This window comes from Osmerus mordax, chromosome 5 (assembly GCF_038355195.1).
Source record: "Osmerus mordax isolate fOsmMor3 chromosome 5, fOsmMor3.pri, whole genome shotgun sequence".
NCBI lineage: Eukaryota > Metazoa > Chordata > Actinopteri > Osmeriformes > Osmeridae > Osmerus > Osmerus mordax.
Window position 1 is genome coordinate 6,852,093 of NC_090054.1, and position 22,321 is coordinate 6,874,413.

The 22,321-nt window shown below is 41.5% G+C and overlaps 1 protein-coding gene across 3 annotated transcripts in view; it reads right to left on the reverse strand.

Annotated features, from left to right (window-relative positions):
- The window catches only part of cdh23 (cadherin-related 23), a 361,974-nt gene that overhangs the window by 178,454 nt on the left and 161,199 nt on the right, over positions 1–22,321 (reverse strand). For all 3 annotated transcript variants that reach the window (XM_067235776.1, XM_067235778.1, XM_067235777.1), the window contains exons 10-12: positions 20,295–20,483; positions 15,421–15,570; positions 14,230–14,388 (exon numbers count right to left, since the gene is read on the reverse strand). In XM_067235776.1, the coding sequence (XP_067091877.1) occupies positions 14,230–14,388; positions 15,421–15,570; positions 20,295–20,483 (498 nt within the window). The remainder of the gene's footprint in view (positions 1–14,229; positions 14,389–15,420; positions 15,571–20,294; positions 20,484–22,321) is intronic.

Genomic DNA, 22,321 nt, shown 5'->3' on the forward strand with positions numbered 1-22,321 from the left:
ACATACTATTGAGAACATATTTGCTGACATGCATTGCACGCGTGATGAACACAACTTTGATTTATTTTTTATTATTGCAGACTTTTTTCTGCCTTTGGCGCTCGGGATTTGTCATTGGCGCTCGGGAAAACGGCTTTGGCGCACGCCAAAATTTTCTCTATGCAGGAAAAAACCTGAATACATTTTCGTTGTAGGATTTATTATGACATTAGATTACAAGCCAACGATTTGTTGGTGAAATTATCATTACCTGTGGTTTCAAACCAGTGTACCTCACTGCAACGCTGTTGCCTAAGCGAGACACACTAGTAGCTAACAAAAACATCTCCACAGCTGTTTAGGAAGTCAAACGGTGACAGAACATGTTCGGTACTCCCCTTACTTAAATCAATAGTCTTTCAATAAGTGAAACTATCTGACTACTAACCTGAACTTCATTGCCACAGCCTAAACTTTGTCAATCTGTCATGAAAATAATTTCAGCCTAAACCGTAGAACGGAACGTTAAATCGAATTCAACCAACGCAATCGCTACCAAGACGAACACAGCAGTAGTCTAGTACTGTAGGCCTACTGTAGTGGTACAATTTACCGGGGCAGCTTCTCCACACAGGGCTATATCGCATTTTGCCTGGTTACTGACAATGATCGCTTCCAGCAAACTTCTTTTGAATTAGCCATTTCCCCCTAAATAAATGTCAAGCTTATTTACGTTTTTTGGGGGCATATTTTCAGTTAACAGATGGTACTGTTTCAATCGCGATTCCATGTAATACTGCCGACGACAACGTTGTTACTTATAATAGTCTGTTTCAAATGGGTTCAGCTTGTTTCAAAGGTGGTTCTTAATGAATGAATGCAATATGAGTGGGATAAATGCTTGACAATATCACTACTGTAGAAGGGAAAAACTTAAGGTGACGTTTAAGTCATATAGGTTAGGTTCATTCATTCTACATTTACATTGTCATTTAGAAGACGCCCGTATCCAGAGCGACTTACAGTAAGTACATGCTACACTTCACTTTTTGTATTTTGAATTGTACATGAGCAGCAACAAATGTAGGCTATGCTTTTAAATCTATGCAATCTTCATAAATAATAAGTAGGCATTCTTATATAAAATATACAGAAATTACAGTTCATAAACGGACCCATCTGCAACCGATGCAAGCAAGCACACCCTACAATTTCCCCAGAAATTGTACCCTCTCTAGTTGGGTGTGCTTTGCCTTCGGCAAGGGCACAACCTTTGTTCTCTCACATATATATTTATTATTTATTATTGTTTATTTTCTCCCCCCTAAGGATCAGTCAATATTTGGACTACATAGACCAGTGGTTCTCAACCCTGGTCCTCATGTTCCAACACACCTTATTCAAATGAATGGTCGTTATAGCAGGCTTCTGCATAACTATATAACGACCCATTAATTTGAATCAGGTGTGTTGGAGAAGGGAAACCTCTAAAACATGCAAGACAGGGGGTACTTGAGGACCAGGGTTGAGAACCACTGACATAGACAACGCCTGTGTCAAAATGTTTATCTTGGTCTCGATTGCGTTGCTTGTATTTTTATTTACGTTCCGTTGCACGGTTTAGGAGGTTACAACGTTTTTGTGGCAAAAAAGTGCCTTTAGTCGACGAAGGGTACTCAGTGCTATCTACGTCGTAAAGTTTAAACTCAAGCTTGTGTGGTGCGTCGCTGGCTTCACTGCCACAGCCTAAACTTTATGTCAAAACAAACATTCTCATTTCCGGCACAACAATCCCCTCACTCAGTGAAGTAGCCACCGCAACTAGCTTGCTCGTAGCAAACTTCTTTTGAATTAGCCATTTCTCCCTAAATAGATGTAAAGCTTATTTACGTTTTTGGGGGCATATTTTTAGTTAGCAGATGGTACTGTTTGAATCGCGATTCCATCTGAAATACTGCCGGTGACAACGTTGTAACAGTAGCTTGTTTCAAAGGGGGTTCACTTGTTTCAAAGGGGGTTCTTGAGTAGACTAAATGCTTGAAAATATCACTTGATGGGAAAAAACTTAAGGGGACGGACCTACCTGCAACCAACGCAAGCGAGCACACCCTACAATTTCCACAGAAATTGTACCACAGAAATTGTACCCTCTCTAATTATATTTCATTACCCAAACCACAGAGTTTATCTGCAAAACAGTCCAATAGAAAACATACAGCAATGTATAAATTCTGCAATGCAAACTTGACGACTGGGACCACATCAAACGTTTATCGCAATTATAAAGGAAGGCCGTGTTCACACTTAACTTCTTTTTTTAGAAAAAAGCGCTGCCTTCAGCACCTTTTGAGCGCCTTTTGAGCGCCTTCTGCCTTTTCAGAAAAGCGCTGGGTGACGTCAAGCGCCTTTCTGACGAGAATTTTTGTAACCTGAACGGGAATCATACATTCTAGCAATACATTATTATCCGTTATTTTCCGTTGGTTACTTATCGACAGCTAGCTACTATGGCCAATAAAATGCAATTACTTGCTTTAGCTTTGGCGTTTGAGGAGCCATAGCCTGGTAACTAAGGTAGAATGTTGCTAGGGAAGGTACACTCGTACCTACTCTCCTCGTCCTGATTGGTCAGCTGTCAACAAGGCGCTTGACGTCACCCAGCGCTTTTCTGAAAAGTTGAGAAAATTGAACTCAAAAAGGCGTCGGGCTCAGCGCTTTTTTAGAAGTTTTTAAAAGGCGGCCTTTAAAAAAAGCTGATGTGTTCACCTTGCCCTAGAACGCTCGAAATTGAACAATTAGAATTACGATGGTAAACAATGAGGGGACAGGCGACACTATATAGCTGAGGAGGGTGTTACGTTACTTCAACATTAGCTAATGTCAGCTGCATACTGCTCCCAATTTATTCATCTTAACGCTAAATGACACGCTAAGTCTCGTTTCGCCCTGCCTTGGTGTAGGTCTTGGTCTCACCCCCTCAAAGTCTCGGTCTTGTCTCTGTGGTGGTAATTCTGAAGAATCAATGCATAATAAAAACTGGTTAGATATCTTTCAAATACGTATTTATTATCTAACAACTGAACACAGAAACAACCATCTTTAACAATAGCCATCTGGCCATGAATCAGATGGGATCAGTAGTTTCCCTTCTTAGTCTACACATCTCACTACAATGTCCACTGTCTCCACTAAGGACAGAGGTGATATCTGCTGGCTAACTCTCCCCCTGCATAAATCAACCAGCCTGTCCTCCTGACCCAGGAAACACATTCCACAAGTGATGTCACAGTATATCACTAACTTAAAAAACCTTTATAACAGAATACAATGAAGTAGTATATTGTTAAACATTACTTTTCTAAACCTAATGGCATATATGAAATAATTCCATCACATCTCGGTCTCGATACACTCTAGTCTTGGTCTTAACTTCAGGGAGTCAGGTGGCTGAGCGGTTAGGGAAGCGGGCTCGGCAAGGCACTTCACCCTACTTGACTCGGGGGAGAATGTCCCTGTACTTACTGTAAGTCGCTCTGGATAAGAGCGTCTGCTAAATGACTAAATGACTAAACTTGGTCTGTGTTTAGATGGTCTAGACTACAACACTACTACTCTCCACAATATCCCACTCTTCCTCCCTGCTCCTCCTCTCTCCCTCCATCCACTCTCTGTCTTCACCTCCTCGCTCTCCTTTCTTGTTTCCCCTCATTCCCTGTACTTCCTCCCTCTCTGGTGCCCCCATCCTTCAATCTCTCCCCACAATGTCAGGACACACATAATAAAGCCCCGTTATTAATTATGGCGAGGGTGTTGGGGCCAGCCACCTTGGGTAGAGAAGAGAGGCTTCACCCTCTTTATTACAATAATGAATTATAATTACTGTTGTGACTATAACCCCCTGTACTAGTGGTCTACCGGCTGCAGTCGCCACATCCTCCTGCCTCTAATTTATAACTCTCTCCTGGAGACATTTATTATGGTGCCTGGGCCTGGAACACACAGCATCTGCATACAGCCCATAAAGCAGGCAGGGATAACTAGGTAGCAGTAAAACACATTGTAGGTCTATATCACCCTGACTGGACAATTGGTTAGCTGGCTGGCTTGCTGGCTGAAAGGATGGCTGGCTGGCTGCATGGAAAGCTGTCTGGGAAGCTGGGTTACTGGAAAGCAAGATAAAACACTGTATTCTTGCACTTAACAAAGGGATGTGTGTTATATTGGAAGATGTGTGTTTGAAGGAGAGGATGAAAGATGAGTGAAGATAAAGGCAGGGAAAGTGTGAGAAGGAAAATAATGTTTCCCATAAATGCATTCCAAGACTACACAAATCGTGCAAACACACACACAGTGTTGGAAAAAACTAGAACAAAAATTCATTAGTAATCTAATGGTTAAAGAAAAAAGAGAAACTGAAGTACAATTGGAGGCAATAAATAAGAGATGAAGGAATGCAAACACACTCCAACCCAAGGAGGAGGCAAAACAAAGAGCAATTTTACTGATATGAGAGCTTGTGGTCCTCCTGGGGGAGAGAGAGACACTGAGTGAGGTGGAGAGGGACTCGGACAGAGAGTAAATCACAATAAATATTTATAATAAGTAACGCTGCATTTCATAAATATTTAAGAATCACTGCCCTCTGTTTGTGTGTGTGTGTGCATGCATGGGTGTTTCCACCCATTATAAAAGGAAGAAAGAGTCTGTAGGGCTGTCAGGTGTTGAGCCATGCAAACAGCAGAGTTGCTGCATAGAGCATTTGATCATCCATATTAATAATAAATATTAAGGTAAACAAAGGACTTCAATCATAATTACTGCTTGTGCATTTGAAAAACGAATGGGAACATCACGGTAAACGTCCGTGATTTCAAATTACATAAAAAATAATCATTATTTCGCCCTAGTCCAACCCCTGTAACTTCCAAAAACACAGAACTGAACTCAAAGTGCTCTGGTTTATGGCTATAAAACTTAACTCTTGAGCTGCCTTCGGGCCACATGACCCAAAGGTTCATAATGAACCATCGTTGTGTTTACCCAATTTTACCCAATACAAAAACAAATAAAAATTATTTGTCCTACTACAGATCAAGACAAAGAACAGAAACCTCCTTTTTTTGTTAAACACTCATTACACTGCACAAAACATTCTCTCAATCCAAATCCCAACCTGAGAGAGACTTTGACTCAAACACACTCACACACACATACCCAAATACATAAATGTGTAAACGACTGTGTGTGAGTCTGGTGCAGTTTTTACTTGTGGTAACCTTGGTCTGGGAACTGTGAAGGATGCGCCAGGGTGACACAGGACCTGCTGCCATGTGAGTGTGTGTGTATGCATGGGTGGTTTCATGTGCATGTGGGGGTCCCTACATGCAGGCATGTACTTCTTGTAGGTGTATATGTGTCTGCCTGCCAGTTCTCAGACATATGCCCATCGCAGCAAAAGGTGTTTATGGCTGCAGGCAGGAGTAAGGAAACGTCTTTCAGTCGGTCAACCAGACTGTGTATTCAGAGGACTGAGCACATGTGGCTGGGAGAACAAGTGTGTGTGAGCACAACACTGAGGAGAAGAACACACAAGTGAGTGTGAACTGAGAGAACACGCTCCAAACTGTATATGACGCCACAGCTGAAACTTATTTGTTGTTGGAGCCCCTGTGAGAGCATGCAATCTCCATTTCATGAGGCTAGGCCTTTAAGCACTATTGATTTCCACAGTGGGTTCTGGTGATTGGATCTTGTGGATAAGGAGAGTCTGTCATAGAAAAGAGTGGTAATGAATAATAACCCAGTCTTATATGGGGGGTTAGCTGATAACTAGAAACAGCATTCTCCCCTAAGTTCATCTGCTGCACCAATGTGTGGGTGTGTGTGTCAGGACATGAAGGGTGACTTTTGCTACATGGAGGAATGTAAGACTAACTAAATGCAGAAATGCACACACACAAACACACAATCCCTTTTGGAATCTGCTCTCAAAAGGCCCTAATATACTTCACGCTAAGTATGTGTATGCATGTGCAGGATGGCTGCTGCACGTATCCTGCATTAGTTTGGTGCATACTTTGTGGGTGTCTCCCTAGGCCCTGGTGTACGCATATACCAGGTGCAACACCAACATAAATCCTGAGGCGGTATACCAAAGACCCTCTGACGTTCTGCAAGATGCAAACAGGAAACAGCGATATACTGTAAGCTTGGAGACACCTCTCATATGCTGAAGATTGGAGTGGCTGGATGGAGTCTTTGCTTGATGGTTCCCACACCTCACTGTGTGACTAACTGCTGCATTTGGTTGTTATATGTTGATAATTAAGAGTCAAGATGTGGTCTGATTGTTTGTTATAGACATAATGATTGGATGTAAAAGGAAGGGTTGTTGAGGAAACTTAGCCACAGCACGCAATTTTAATTGATACGTGAGGTAAGCGCTAAGACTCAAAGTGCAAATTCAATTTTGTCAAGCATCTTTTAAAGTCTGCAGACATGGAGGACACGCCTGCTACCGGGCTCTCGGTGTGTCGCTCAAAGTAGCAATAGTTTCAACAGGCTTTATACAACTTCTTGTGGTGAGTTGTTGTTTGTCATCTCAAACAGTTAAATTCCCAAAAGTCACCATTCTCCAAATGCAATCAAATGGTTTCCTTAGTGTCATCACATAACATCATCAGAGATAACAATTGTCAGTCATGTGTAGACAAAATCAAAGTACATACAGACATACAGAAATTATACTTATGACGTCCACAGTAATATATCAAACATACATCACAGTGTGGAGCATTGCTCTTGAGATTCTTTGTCTCCAGAGACTCCTCCTCAGCTCCTGCTTCTCTTTCTGCTTCTTCTTGCTCTTCTTTTACTCTCTCCAATTTACAATAATCATGGTAGGTAAGAGTAGATAAGATTTAAAACCTTCATTTTGTAACATGTTTACCATGTAATTCATTTACTTTGTTAGCAATGTTATAAAATATACATTCATTTAACTTACTTTGACCATTCCTGTTCTGATTTAACCCATAGAGTCAAACAGTTAATATTAATGCACTCCTCTTCCATTAGATCGAGGTGCCTTGATTTGGTTGTTTGACCAATATTAAAACCCTTACAGTAGTAGTACACAATGGTGGTGAATTTTGAAGAAATTGGCGCCACTGCTGCTTTTTCTGTTATCTTCTTAAGACATAAACAATACCTCCAATTGTAGCGCTATGTTTATCGATTAACAATACTGGATGTAGTCTACGTATTTCCGGTCTGGTAGAAAATGTGGTAACACTTTAGAATAATGGTCAGTTGTTAATGAGTAGCTATGCAGGTCACATGGGCGTAGATTTAGGGGGGGGGGCGCTAGGTACTAGTCCCCACCAATGTTTTAAGATGACAAAATTGTCCCCACCAATATCTTAGCTAACTCCTTTGTGCTGTAATTTGGATCGATTCCGAAAAAATGTTTTGCACAATATATTAGCAAAACTCATTTGTATTATTGTTCGTCGCCCAGAAAGGTGAAAAATACATTTTCAAATTACCCAATGCGCCCTCGAGCCTGCGAGACAAGATAATGTAATTTAATTGGCTGAAGTGGCAGTCAGAAATACTTCGTGAATCTTGACTTGCAGAAAGAGAGCTGTCAGTAGTCTGACACGGTAAACTACTAAATACGCCAGGAAATAATAAAGCCTCATATTAGTTTTTTTACTTTTGTGCTTTGTAGATAGAAAAATGTCACCCAAAAAGAAAAGATGTATCAGAAGTTTTTTCACCACCCAGAGAGTAAGTAGCTAGCAAGGTCGTTGTTAGTTAGCTACTGTAATAGGAAAACTACCCACAAAGTGCAAACTGCTAGCCTTACATCGCCACCCATTCTACAATGGAAACATGTTTTGAAAGTTGTTAGTGTAGTAGAGCATGTAACTTTTGCTTGTATTAAATCTATCCCTAGCGTCTGCAATCTTTCGACCAGTGTGTTAGCAGCAGCTGGTCTTGTTGAAGCCAGAAGGATAAAGCTAACCTACCCACATAATAGGACCGTGCTAGTTTAGCCTAGTACCAGCAGGCTAGCAATTTAAAAGTGATATTAACTGGTAGTAAGTAGGCCTATATAATCCCTTGGATAGTAATATGGCTATCCCTGTAATCTCGACCAATGTCAGCAGTCAACTAAGCATGGTTAGTGTCTGTATTAAATTGATGAATTACTGTGCAGGAAAAACATCACTCTGAAGCTACAGATGTAGAGCAGGTTGGTGATGAATCAGCATCAGGGGTTCAGGTGAGCAGTTGAATGTGTCCATTTTGGTAAAGATTGCATTAAATTGCTGTTTTTACGGGATGTTTAGACAATGTTACCCATGAATGTTATCATTCACACTTATACTTGTAGGTAGTAAAAAGGTGCTATAAATAAAAGACCAAACCTACGCCCTTGATGCAGGAAGTAATAAGTAGTCCTACATTAACACCGAACTTAATACTATTAAGTAATATGGAACCAAGATTAACTAAGCAGTAAGTAATAGTAAATTTTGTACAAAGGTAGTTCCTTGGTAGGTATTTGATTATTACTGAATAAATATATCCTCATTGAGAGCTACTTGTGAACTATGACTAATTAAGAAAAGAATAACCAATTAATTACTAATCACAAAAGTAACATGTCTAAAAAGGGAACAATTGTGTTTTTTTTACTCTTAGAATGGTCATAACATTTCAGAAGCTTGTGCCTCAAATGGGTTCTTTGTGAAGTTTATGAATATTATATCCCCCCACATAGGAATAATTCTATGGGGGGACACGTCCCCCCAATATTTGATCCTACTGTATGATTGTGGGACACGTCCCCCCAAATATTTCATCATACTGTATGATTATGTGGGCAATATCCATGTGACTGCTACATCTTTCTGCAGTTCCAAAAATATAAAATCCCTACCAGTCCATTTCCCAAATCCATTCGACTTGCCTTACACTATACATTAACGAAACCTATTTGTCCTGAAATCCATGTCATGTTTTCCCTATGTTATTAGATGTTTCCCTGCGCCAACACACCTGAATCAGGTGTGTTGGCGCAGGGAAACATATAAAACATGCAGGGCAGGGAGGCCCGAGGACCAGTATTGGGAACCCCTGCCCTTATACCTTTGTACAATTGTGCACCGTCAATGAGTGAGTTAGGAGCGCAAAATCAGACAGACATTTGGCACATATTTATGGATGGTAAATATCCAGTATTTGACTAACATAACCCCTTATATAACGACTAGGTGAATTACACTAGAATTTCGAATTGTAGAATTAGTGCAAATTTCGATAGCAATACTATACAGCTTGTATTATTGGGACTTTACAGCTAGCCTGGCGTTACAGCAAACTGGGATAGCGGTCAGTGACAGGCTTGTCAAACGTACCAAACCCAGCTAGCTAGCGTTTTGGGTCACGTTCCTGTTCTCTAAATTGGGTTAGCAAGTTATTTTAGGGTCCTGCCATTTGTTCTTTCTTCCTTCATAATTTTCATCCCTTAATTTTGCATTGCTGTTGTATTTCATAGTAGTGGCCAATGCTAGAATCATTATAGAGTGAGTATATGTTGGTTTGGGTTAGGGTTAGCCATTTACTTACTTAGGCCTAGTTATTTCTTATTCACTATTATCTATTAGTAGTCCATCCGACACCTGCACTATGCACTATGCACAAGCCACCTTATTTGCACTACTGCCCATTCATAATCATATTCTTACATATATTTTATTTATATTTTATAATTTACATTTTAAATTGTTTTATTTTTTAGATTGTTAGTTCCTAGGATTAGTTCGTACTTTTATACTTTTTGATTGAAGATCCGTATATGTTTATATGTTTATTGTTTGCACCTTCCGGCCACAGTAAATTAACAGTAATTTTGAAACAAAATTACACAGTAAGTTTGTGTAAACCTACATGGCGAATAAAACCACATTTTTATTCTGATTCATTTAGCCATTATGTTTGACTCAGTTTCTCATCACAGTTTGTTGAATGTGTTGAATGTTTCATTCTAAAATACTGAATTTTTGTTTAGTTTATTGCTAGGTTTCATCATTGTGCCAAACAAAGAATGTTTAATTCAGACATATTTTACACAGTGCTTTATTCTTGCATGCACAGTTGTGCATTTGTGCATTACGTATGATTTTATTTTACGATTTAATGAAAATCTTCCAGTGCATATAATAAAAAAAATGTTAGACCCAATCATTGCAGTTGTTTGATGTTGTATATAGTGACATGTTAGTGAGGAGTTAACATGTTTTTCACTTTAAAATAATGGTCCACATCACTAGTAATTCCTGCGGGATGACAAGGTCACGAGCTTGAGTAATTAGTGAGGAGTTAACATGTTTTTCAGTTTAAAATAATGGTCCACATCACTAGTAATTCCTGCGGGATGACAAGGTCACAAGCTTGAGTGAGGAATTAACATGTTTTTCACAAATAATATAATAAGTCATTTAATTTAATATTTGACACATATTGTACAAGCATACATTTTTGTGAGGCACTAGTGATATTCTAACAAACATTGTAATCTGGACAATGTGGTTTTGCGCTTATCGGAACATAAATGCAGCCCATGTCTTCATTAAGGATGCAAATTGTTTTTGACAAGAGAACATCAATGTATATATTCATATCCTAAAGAGAAGTCCTCCTCAGGCGGGTACTGTAATATAAAGGTAGGTCTTTGGAGTCTGAGACAAATTGAACTGACACTCAATAGAGCACATAATAGTGAACTTATCAAATCATGAGCGTGTCAGCGAATTCTCAACCTGTAGCTAATGTATTTGGGGGGATATAATATTCATAAACTGCTTTCCACAAAGAACCCATTTGAGGCACAAGCTTCTGAAATGTTATGACCATGTTAAGAGTAAAAAAAAAACTACTGTACCTTTGTACTAAATTTGCTATTACTTACTGCTTAGTTAATCTTGGTTCCACTACCTATTACTTCCTGCATAGCTACTCGTTAACCCATTATTCTAAAGTGTTACCGAAAATGTTCTGTTGTTAACCTTTCTAGTGGACATACACTAACACTATATTGCCAAAGGTATTCACTCAGCTATCCAAATCATTGAATTCAGTTGCACAAAGCAAGGGCCATAAAGACATGGATGAGCGAGTTTGGGGAATAACTTGACTAGCCTGCACAGAGTCCTGACGTCAACCCGAAAGAGCACCTTTGGGATGAATTAGAGCGGAGATTGCGAGCCAGGCCTTCTCGTCCAACATCTGTCTGACCTCACAAATGCACTTCTGGAAGAATTGTCAAAAATTCCCATGAACACACTCCTAAACCTTGTGGAAAGCCTTCCTAGAAGAGTTGAAGCTGTTATAGCTGCAAAGGGTGGGCCGACATCATATTAAATCCTATGGTTTAAGAATTGGATGTCACTCACGTTCATATGTGTGTGAAGGCAGATGAGAGAATACTTTTGGCAATATAGTGTAGCTTTTAAACATAAATGTAGACAAAGTATGCAGTAGAGTATGTAAGCAAACCCGTTGTGTCGTGTTCACATACCTACCGTATTTTTTGGAAAATAAGCCGCATCGTGTATAAACCGCACCACCCCAGAATGAGCACTTTGTGTTTGTAAATCGGAGCAGGCTACATGGGCCGCAAGGTCTTTTAGAAAATGATTCCCGCTCCACAGTCTGGCATCTACACAATCTTTAGCTCATAAAAAAGAACGAGTCGTGCTAAGCTACCAAAAAAAGGTTTGTCGCAAAAATTCCAGTCGATTGTCGATGCGTCTATGTTTTATGCAGAACTAGTTTCTTCAGAGCGTAATAGGATTTTGGTGGCACGGTTCGACACGTGATCGTTCTACACCAATAAGGTAGCTGCTTTTTGTCAACATGGATGGATATGACTTATCAGACTTATGTCGTTGTTGTAACGTTAAATTCACTTGGGAGTACAACGGGACTAGTCGACATAATGACATAAGTCTGTGTCAAACCGTGCCACCAAAATCCTATTACGTTGTCCCTCGGGAGTTGCCGTAGGCTTGATGCTGAAAGCATTACGTGAAATCAGTGAGGGGAGGGCTGTTCGAATTAGCCTGGTCCTAACCAGACTGTCGTACATTTCATTTGTACAGAGAGTCTGGGATCGCTCCATTAACAAGCGTTGACTTCCTTGTAGGCCGGTACTCTGTTGAAGTTTTTTTTAAACCATTGGATCTTCCCAGAGCCACTCTGGATCTGCCATAACCAATCGCTAGCGTTCGCTTTAGCCAATTCCTTCACGACTAACGGAGCTAGCTGGAAAATCAAACAAACCCCGTGGGGATCAAAGATTGTTATTGCTCCGGCTTTAACTTCTGGATATTCAGCAGCGTTGCCACAACGGACCGAATGGCTTTGCTCGCATCTTTTTCCGCGGCCATTACCGAACTACAACAAAACTAGCGCACGACATCAACGTCATCGTTCTCAGCCACTCCCTCTGTTTGCTGATTGGACCGGTAGAAAGTTAACCTGAGATATCTGACTTACGTACCTCATGCCCAGACGCAGTACAGAAGCCAAATCCAAATTGAGCGGAAGTACGTAGGAGGGCAGAGCCAGGCTATGTTCGAATGGCGATGTCAAGAAGAGCAGTGGTAAAATACAAGTTATGAAAAGAGGCCGCGCCCGTGTCTTATTGTCCACACGATCATACAATTATATCTCAAACAAACTTACAAAGAGTTCGGTTACACTACCAAAGTTGAATTAGTAATGTTGTTAGCGATGCTAGCGTTATTTTGCTAGCTAGCCTATAACATTTCACTGGGTCTGCAGCTGTTTGATTAACTGAAATTATTATGAAACATTATGTTCTACTTGCCATTTGCCTACTTTAGCAAGTCACTGTATTTCCAAGCACTGATAGTGTAACTGAGACGACAGTAAATAATTCCTCTTTCAAGTAATAAGTGTTGAGAATTAAATTAGCTGCACGGTCTGTAGTGATCTTGAAACAGAGACACTTTTTTGTTCTAAAACCAGACTATAAGCCGCTTCGAAATATAAGCCGCACAAGCACAAGAACACTGTAAAATCGGAGTACAAACCGCGGCTTATTTTCCAAATATTACGGTACGTACATACACATACAAAGGAGTCAGGTGGCTGAGCGGTTAGGGAAGCGGGCTAGTAATCAGAAGGTTGCCAGTTCGATTCCCAGCCGTGCAAATGACGTTGTGTCCTTGGGCAAGGCACTTCACCCTACTTGCCTCGGGGGGTATGTCCCTGTACTTACTGTAAGTCGCTCTGGATAAGAGTGTCTGCTAAAATGACTAAATGTAAATACAAAACTGGAGTAAATCAAGGCTCTTGGGTATGTGTGTGATGGATTGCAGAAGGCTTCCATGGTTTGTGTGAGAGGGTGTGTGGTAAATTGTGTGTGTGAGGATGTGTGTGCATGAGTTTGTCAAGCAGTGTGTGAGAGGGTGTGTGTGAGTATGTCTTAAAGGGTTTGTGTGTGAGAGGGTATGTGTGTAAGAGGGTGTGTGAGAGTCTGTGTATGAGAGAGTACGTGAGAGGCTGAGTGTGAGAGGGTGTGTCAGAGGGTGTATGTAAGAGTGTGTGTGAGAGGGTGTGTTAGAGTTTGAGTGTGTGTGTGCAAAGAGGGTGTGTTCAACCATGTTTGGGTGTAAGGATGTGTGTGCATGAGTCTGCCATGGTGTGTGAGAGGGTGGGTGTGAAAGTATGTGTATTAGAGGGTGTGTATGTTAGAGCAGTGGTTCCCATCCCTGGTCCTCAGGGAACACCTGTCCTGCATGTTTTAGATGTTTCCCTGCTCCAACACACCTGATTCAAATGAATGGTCATAAGCAGGCTTCTGCAGAGCTGGATAACGACCCATTCATTTGAATCAGGTGTGTTGGAGCACAAACATCCAGGCAAGGCCGTAACCCTAATACATATTGGGGGGGACACATCCCCACCCAATATTCCAATCTGGTCAAAATTTCCCCCCCAATATATTGATATAAAAATATAAATGTGCTACGCTACATTTATTTGAATCAGGTGGTTGGAGAAGGGAAACATCTAAAACATGCAGGGCAGGGGGTCCCGAGGACCAGGATTGAGAACCCCTGTGTTAGAGGGTATGTGTGTGAGAGGGTGTGTGTAAGATGATGTGTGTGTGTGTGTGTGTGTGTGAGAGAGAAGTGTGTTTATCCTCACCAGGATGCGTAGCAGTGAGGTCCCGGTGGGGGTGTTCTCCGGCATGCTGATGTTGTACAGGGCTTGGCTGAAGATAGGCCGGTTGTCGTTCTCATTGATCAGGTCGATGAAGACACGGGCGAAGCCAACATGGTCCGCCATGGACTCGTTGGCAAAGAGCTGCATGGACAAGAAGCAAGACCGTTGTCACTAACTGTACACTATCTCCCACCATTCAGCACTCAGCATCATGCAGGCCTATTCCAAAATAACAAACCTATAAAGTAAACATTATTTATAATATACTAATAATGTTATAATATCATAAAATTAACTGTAGTATATAGCTACTTAAACTATTTAGATTCCAGTGAACCTAATGCTAAAATGTTAGCTAGATAATGACATACTGTGCAGTGAACCGTAAACTGATTCACAAAAAGGGAAAAGGCAACTTTCCCTTTTTAGAAATGGTTCAGCCTTTGCCTGATTGATCTAAGTTGTTTTGAGCTTTAGAAATGTTATTGGGAGAGCTTTCCAAAACAAATCACCCAGTAGCTCTGTAAATATTGCTTGTGTAATTTGGAGCAACTACATACCAATTCTGATCCTCAAACAAGTCTACCGTAGCGAGAAGTGACATTTAAATTAGTTTTAAAGTCAGGGGAACAAACTGAATCAGCAATGTTTGTCAGAAATTGAAAAACAAGACACTGTTGTAGAACAGCTTTAGAGAGACAGCTTTAAAGATGTGTTAAAGCATCTCAGGACAGACTCTTAATCACAGATGAAGAGAGGGACAAAAAGAGTGAGATAGAGACAGAGAGAGAGAAAGAAAGAAAGACTGGGGATGTTTATTGAAGGGATGTCTTGATTATATGCTTTCATCTAATCATACAATGGGACATGGTTCAATATAAATGACAGATTGTACTGTCTCCTCAATATTTCACTTCACAAGAGTTCTTCTAATTGCCTTAACAAAGCCACCATTTTCTGACTCTTGATTCATGTTCCTTCATATCTACAAGTGTATACAGACAGCTCAATAACACTAGCTCCACACAGCCTTGCATGCAAGTGTGTGCCGCTGTGTGTGTGTGTGTCAGTGTTTGTGTCTGTGTGTGTACAGTAAGTGTTTGTATGTGCAACAGTGTGTGTGTGTATATGGGTACAGTATTTGTGTGTGTGTGTGTTTAAGTGTGAACTCACAGAGAAGCTGTAGCTGCGGATGGTCTCATAGTCCAGAGGCACGGCCACCCTCATCCTGATGTCTGCCCGACCCTGCACTGCTGTGGGCGAGATGGTGAAGTGCTGCGAGTTGTTCCCTGTCAGATAGACCTGGAACATGCTGTTCACTCCCTGAGGAGAGGAGATGAGAGGAAAGGAGAGGACAGGAGAGGGAGGGGGAAAAAAGGAGAGGACAACAAAAGAGAGGGACGGAGAAAGGAGAGGGAAGGAGTAAGATGTTAAAATAAGTACAAAGCACTGCATTAGACAGTAGTGGAATACAGAGAATAAAGAGACAAAGGTAACATACAAACACATACTAGCCAACGTCCTTGGGCTAGTAACCAGAAGGGTGCCAAATGAAGTTGTGTCCTTGGGCAAGGCACTTCACCCTACTTGCCTCGGGGGGAATGTCCCTGTACTTACTGTAAGTCGCTCTGGATAAGAGTGTCTGCTAAATGACTAAATGTACATTTTCTGCCTTTGTCCTTCCTCATTTGGCAGCCAGGAGCAGTGGGCAGTCACAAAGGCCCATTTCGAGGGCTCATTCATGGCCTGGCTAGGGACATGACCTAGTACAGCCATTTTTCCTGTTCTAAAAAAGTGTTCACTGACTCCAAACAGGAATTAATTTTTGGCAGAATCATGATCTGGGTGGAATCCCCAGAATAAATAATATCCAGCTGTTACTGACGATCAATACTTTGCATTCTTTAGCCTACTTATGCATAGTTTAATTGTAAGCAGGTGTGTTTGTACTGAAACATTTCTATAGGGTTACAATAATTGGTTTGAAATCTTTCAAGAACTTCTGCTATTTTTTAATCTTTACTTTGTTATAAAACCTGAAACTAATATGATGGGAAAACACTTGATCAGTCAAAGCAGGCCAGTACCTAGTGGACAACTATGTGTGAAGAAAATGTAATTGGCTGGTAAAGACATTTGGAGTAAGGAACTTGTAAAAGCTGCAGATTTGGATTATATTAGTGATTTATTACATTTGTCGGAGGTTATTACATTTTTCAAAGCTGAGGATTGTCACCTTCTTGCAAATGAAACTATATACAGCAAACAAAATAATTATTACATTTGCGGAATATTACGTATTACGTTTGTGGTAGGCAACTGCTATTACATTTGCGGGAAACGTTTGTGGGATTATTACATTAAAAGCTGCAGATTTGTATTACGTTTGTGGGATGTTGTTACGTGTGCGGGTCTAACACCCCATCGATGGCTGCCACACATTTTTTCAGCCCTTATCAGCCAAGCACATAATGTTTTGACAATCTAAACATTGTTTTCTTAGCCCATTTTTTCTTTCTTGTTTTTTTTATCTTTCTGTCTTTGTTTCTCTCTAACTTATCTCTGCTTGCTCTCTCTCCATATAGTCAGCCTTCTCTTTCTGTGTGTCTACCTCTTTCTATATATATCTATCTTTCCATCTTTCTCTGTGTCTACCTCTCTGTGTGTATACCTCTCTCTGTCTCTCTGTGTCTACCTCTCTATCTAAGACTCTCTCTCTCGTACCTCTCTTTTTTCAGGTAAAGGGTCATAGGTCAGATCTTATCTTAGAGTGACAGCTCTACATGCCTCTCCCAGTCGTTTGCACACACAGCCCCGATATGAACATAACCTCATAATGAATTGTCTAGTCACCCGCAGCAAATTACAAGGCCCCTTTTTGTATTTCTGCAGGAATCCATTTGCCGGGAAAAACTGCTCACCACCATGGCAGAGAACAATTGATCCGAGGAGAGAAAATTGTTTTGGAGTTCAATAAACATTTAACCTGGAACGTTAGGCCCAAAACAAGAAAAAGGGGAGATGAAGAAAAGTGAACAAGGGAGAAATATTAAAGCCGGGAAAAGTAGATAGGAGGAGATTAGAGCCCTCTAAATCCAACCTAGCATCTGCTGGATCCAGACCAGCTAGAGTTAAGGAGGAAGTCCCACAGTGGTCCTCTTTGTCTCCTAACCATAAAACTCACTCCACCAGATCGCTCAACATTATGTAAATTTGAACTGGCTTTGTGAGTGCAGAATAAAGCAAATCCCCAAGCTACGAGGAACAGCACCCAACCAGGGGACGAGGGGTAAACCCTGCCCAGGAAGCCTCATGGTGTGCGTTTCATGTGGAAGGATGAGGAGGGATGAAGCTTGAGAAGTGATGAATCCTGCTCGATTCCTCAGGATATTGCAGTCCACAAAATACACAGAACATGCTTTAAAGACAGAACATTTTGTTTAAATAAGATGACAAACAGATTTGTGTTCAACATGTTTGTGTAGTATGGGTCAATCAAGAATGCTTGTTATTTGCCTCCCCCCCCACTCCCACTAACACAAAGTCTCCATTGCTCTTCTATGAGTTATCCAATCAGAGGACAGAGGAAGCATGCAGAGCAGGTGGGAGAGGAGCTGTGAGTCGATAGGGACCTTCTGATTGTGGTTCAAATAGCTGCTTGTTTTTGTTTTCATCTAGCAGAGGACCATCCAAGCTGATGGCTCCTATTTAAAAGACAATCCAATATGCAGGGATGTCACCTCAAACTGGCCATAAACGTAATTGCCCGTCCATTTGGCAGCGCTGGCAAAAAGCCCAGAGTAAAGAGGGCCCTGTCGCACACGGCTGCCACCAAGTTTGGTGACGAACTCCAGCAGAAAGTTTTGAGTGTAGCGGAGCTGAAGAGATGAAGAAGAGCATTAACTACCACTCTTGTCATGCTCACAAAAATGACATGTTTCTGCCTTCCCATAATCCCTTATGGATGGGGGAAGTGAGATGTCACAGGTGTATTGGAATGTGTGCGGTGTGTGTGTGTGTATATGCAGACATCCCAACCTGCAGAGACTCATTTCAGGGAGGTGGCTTCTCCCCCCCCCCCCCCCCCCCCCAGTATGATATACATTCTTTGAATGTCTGTTGGGTTGGCCAATTTGTATGTGTGTGAGTGCGCATATGTGTTTGCGCACTTGTGTTTGCACGTGTGTGAGTGTATGATGGAGAGGTGCCATGTCAGGACTGGACAGAAAGCAGTGGTTGCTGCTGGACCGTCCCAGTCCCAGCTTTGTGATGCCTTCTCTACAGTACATCTGTCTAAATCCATCTCCCTGATGATCCCTGAGCCCAGGCAGCTTACCCTGAGAGAGATGGAATGAGATATGAGGGCCAAAGCTGCTGGGGGTTAACAAGTAGACAGCACACTCTTCGACTGCAGTTGGGATGGGGGGTAGAACTGGTCCTGCTGCCTTGACTCCTCTATAAACAGAGTTCCAAGACTGGAGTCTATAATCTGACAGGCTAGACTCAGGCTACATCCATAAACATGGGCCTAGCAGAGGCTAAATAAAACAATGATAGCAAAAATGTGTTAGTGGAATCCCAATGTGGAAAAGATGTGTGTGCCTGTTGTGTCACAGAGAAGCCGGAGGGAATACACCATGGCCACATGCATCTGTAAACCATCGCTCGGAAAGATGCACACACAGGCCACTGACAGTCTCTGGGAGCAGGAGGTGGAACAGGGATGGTGTGATCGCTAGCCTGCAGCGGTGAGCCTCTTATCACCTGCCAGGTGTGCCAATCCCCTCGCACCCTGAGCACTCCCCCCTTGCCATCACCATGCCGACAGGAGCAAATGCATTCCAGGGGATGAATAAACAAACTAGCTGCTAAATATGCCACTATCTTTCTTTACTCTCTCTCTCACTTTATTATTCATTTTACTGCCTGCCTTTACAACATTAGTTATGCTACTTTTTCCCCTTCACTCTTTCTCACCAATTTCCCTCTCTCATCGCCTCTCCCTTGCCCTCTCTCGCTCCTGACCCATTCCCTCTCTTTTTCTCTCTCTTCCCCTCACTTGCAGTTATCTGTCAAACCCCACACTGGCAGTTGCGGTGCTTGAATCAATCAGAGTTGACTAGCTTTCAGCTTATCTCAAACCCAGGTGATTGATTTTCCTCGTTATGTATAATTTGATGCTCTATGCCATCTCTTCTAAAGCAAATTAAATTGTAGTCAAGTCAAATGTGCTCCTAGTCTCAGACTGCGTGAGTGAGCGAGCAGGTATGTGTGAGAGCTACGAAGTGTGTATTTGTGTGTATAGGAAGTGGAAAAGAGAGAGGGGAGAAATACTGTACATGTGAGAAATATTACATTTACATTTATTCATTTAGCAGACGCTTTTTTCCAAAGCGACTTCCAAGAGAGAGCTTTACAAAAGTGCATAAATCACTGATCATAACAACGAGATAGCCACAAAAACATACATTGTGAAAAACCAAATAAGTGCCAATGGGAAGAATCATAAGAGCATGCAGTTAAACAAGTTACAATTAAACAACATGAACAGTGTGAGTTAGAATCTGTGTGTGAGTGAGAGATAATCTGTGTGTGTACCCCCCTGTGGCTGTCTGTGTTTGTATCCCTAGGAGTATGTATGTGCATCACTATGATTGTGTGTACCCCTGTGTGTGTTTCCCTGTGAGTGTGTGTGCGCCTGCCAGTGTGGTGGCTTGTTAGGAGGAGGTGATGGAAAGTGGTGGACACATGATGTAAAACTAAAGAGGATGGTGTTGAACAGGGTTGTCTGCTCTCCCACTGGGCTGACACACTTACTCTGTGTCTCAGCACGCCTGCCTCCACCTCCATCACCACTGCTGAGTACAGCTGCACATTACTTTAGTATACTGCATATTGCCTCTACCTTTACAGTACATGATACAGCATACTACTACTTCTTACTGCACTACCTGAAAGCCTCATGAGAATCAAATACAAAAGTTTTAAATACAACTACATCATCTACACATATAGTACTAAATTAAAGGGTTCTAGTGTGGGCCCACCTCGTCTTTGTCCTCGGCTTGGATAAAGAGGGGCAGGGCGAAGCCCACCTGGGCCAGCTCTGTAATGCGTACGCGGTACTCAGAGCTGTTGAAGGTGGGTGCGTTGTCGTTCTTGTCGATCAATAGGATGGTGAAGCTGGTCATCACGGAGGCATCTGACGGTGTCCGGTCATCGTTCAGCTCTGTCCCCTGAGATAGAGATGAAGATATAGAGATGAAGAGATAGAGAAAGAGAAAGAGAGAGTCAAAAGGTGAGGGTAGTAGCCACCACACCAGAAAAGGGGGGGGGGTGACAGAGAAAGAGAGAATTTGTCACATTGAACTGAAAGTGTCACACTGTACTGAAAATGGCCCGCCCTCAATCTCCTGCAGCAGGTCTTTACAACTGTTCATCTATTGGATCAAGAGGGACGGAGCGACACCAAGCAATCACAGCAAATAGGCTCTAAGTGGGGGCAAAAGCAGGCCACTTGGGACAAGCACACACACCCATACACACACACTGCACACATATACACATACAAACACACACACACAATGAGATTGAAGAGAAAATAGTCCTATTGAGGAGAATATTACTTTCTTTGTCTCTTAACCCTCTCTCTCCCTGTCTTTCTACCATCTATTTGTGTGGTGGAGCAAATTGAAAGTGAGAGAAACAGAATAGACGGTAAGACAGAGATGCTCTGTCATTGATGGAGAGAGTGATGTCACAGCTATACAATTAGCGAGGGGTAGAACAACCTGAGTCCCTGGGTTATAAAAACAGATGTGTCATTTAACTCCCCTTTACCCCCTTTCAACCCCTCATAAATGAACAGCTGACCTCTACCTCCATGCACAGCAGACCTAAAGATCTAAACTGAGTGAAGTTGAGAAATTAGTTTTATTACTAAGTCACTCCACAATCAATAGAACCACCAGAAAAGGTCCAGGCTCAAAGAGATAGAGAAAGAAGTGAGAGGGAAATAGAGAGAGAAACAAATCCATATCTTATAAATATATTTAAGGAGAGTATATTTTCACATTTTTGCTCTAAGAACTCTTCTGCTTTTGATTAAACATATGCAGAAGTCCTCTCTAACCCTTGTCTGGTACTCAAAGATGCACAGACACATGCATGAATGCACAAGTAAATCCATACACACTGTCTGAAACTGCACCAACAGAAATACAGAATTATCTTTCTTTTTTGATATAGGACGCCAATAAGATCCTCAACATAAGGTCACTCAGAGGTTAATCATCCAGAGTCATCCAAATCACATTCTTAAATGGAGACCACATATCCACAACACACTCACACACAAAGCATCTGAGTTGAAAGGAAGAAGAGTAAGGTGAAAAGCTGACAATTCCTCTTTTTCTGTTCTGCGGTAGAAAGTATAACATGTAGGCTTGGAGGAGGGATGGTGGCATTACACTAGATCATGGGAGATATGGAGAGTTGGACAAGACAAACATAATCCACAACACCAACTAAGACATCTCATATTCCTTTATCCTTTACTCTTCCACTTCCATTCTTCCTTTTCCCCCCTGGCTCTCTAAAGCCATAGTATTTCCTATGCAGGACACAAACTACACACATGGGTGACACATACACTGTTTACATAGAACATGTCACACGCTTGATTATATCCCTGAATTTCACAATGTCTGTGTTCAAGATTAACATACATAGATGGTTTAATATTGGATGTATATTTAAGCAATACCACTTGAGAGTGAGTGCAGTTAAACTGAATATCAGCACAGCTGTAATTCAATTGTAGGTATGAGGCCGCAGTACTGTTATTCAGCATAACAACATGATTGAGAGTGTGATATTTATGTACAACAGTTCTTCAAGAGCCATTCATTAGTTAACAGTAATAAGCTAAACTAATTATGATTTGTTAAATTATTTAGTCATTTATTTAGCCAAGCCAACACAAATAGTTTGGCAACTGTTGACAAGCAACACAAAATATTTTCCTGCAAACTAGTTTCTGTTCATCTTTGCCATGTGACGTTTGTTACAATTG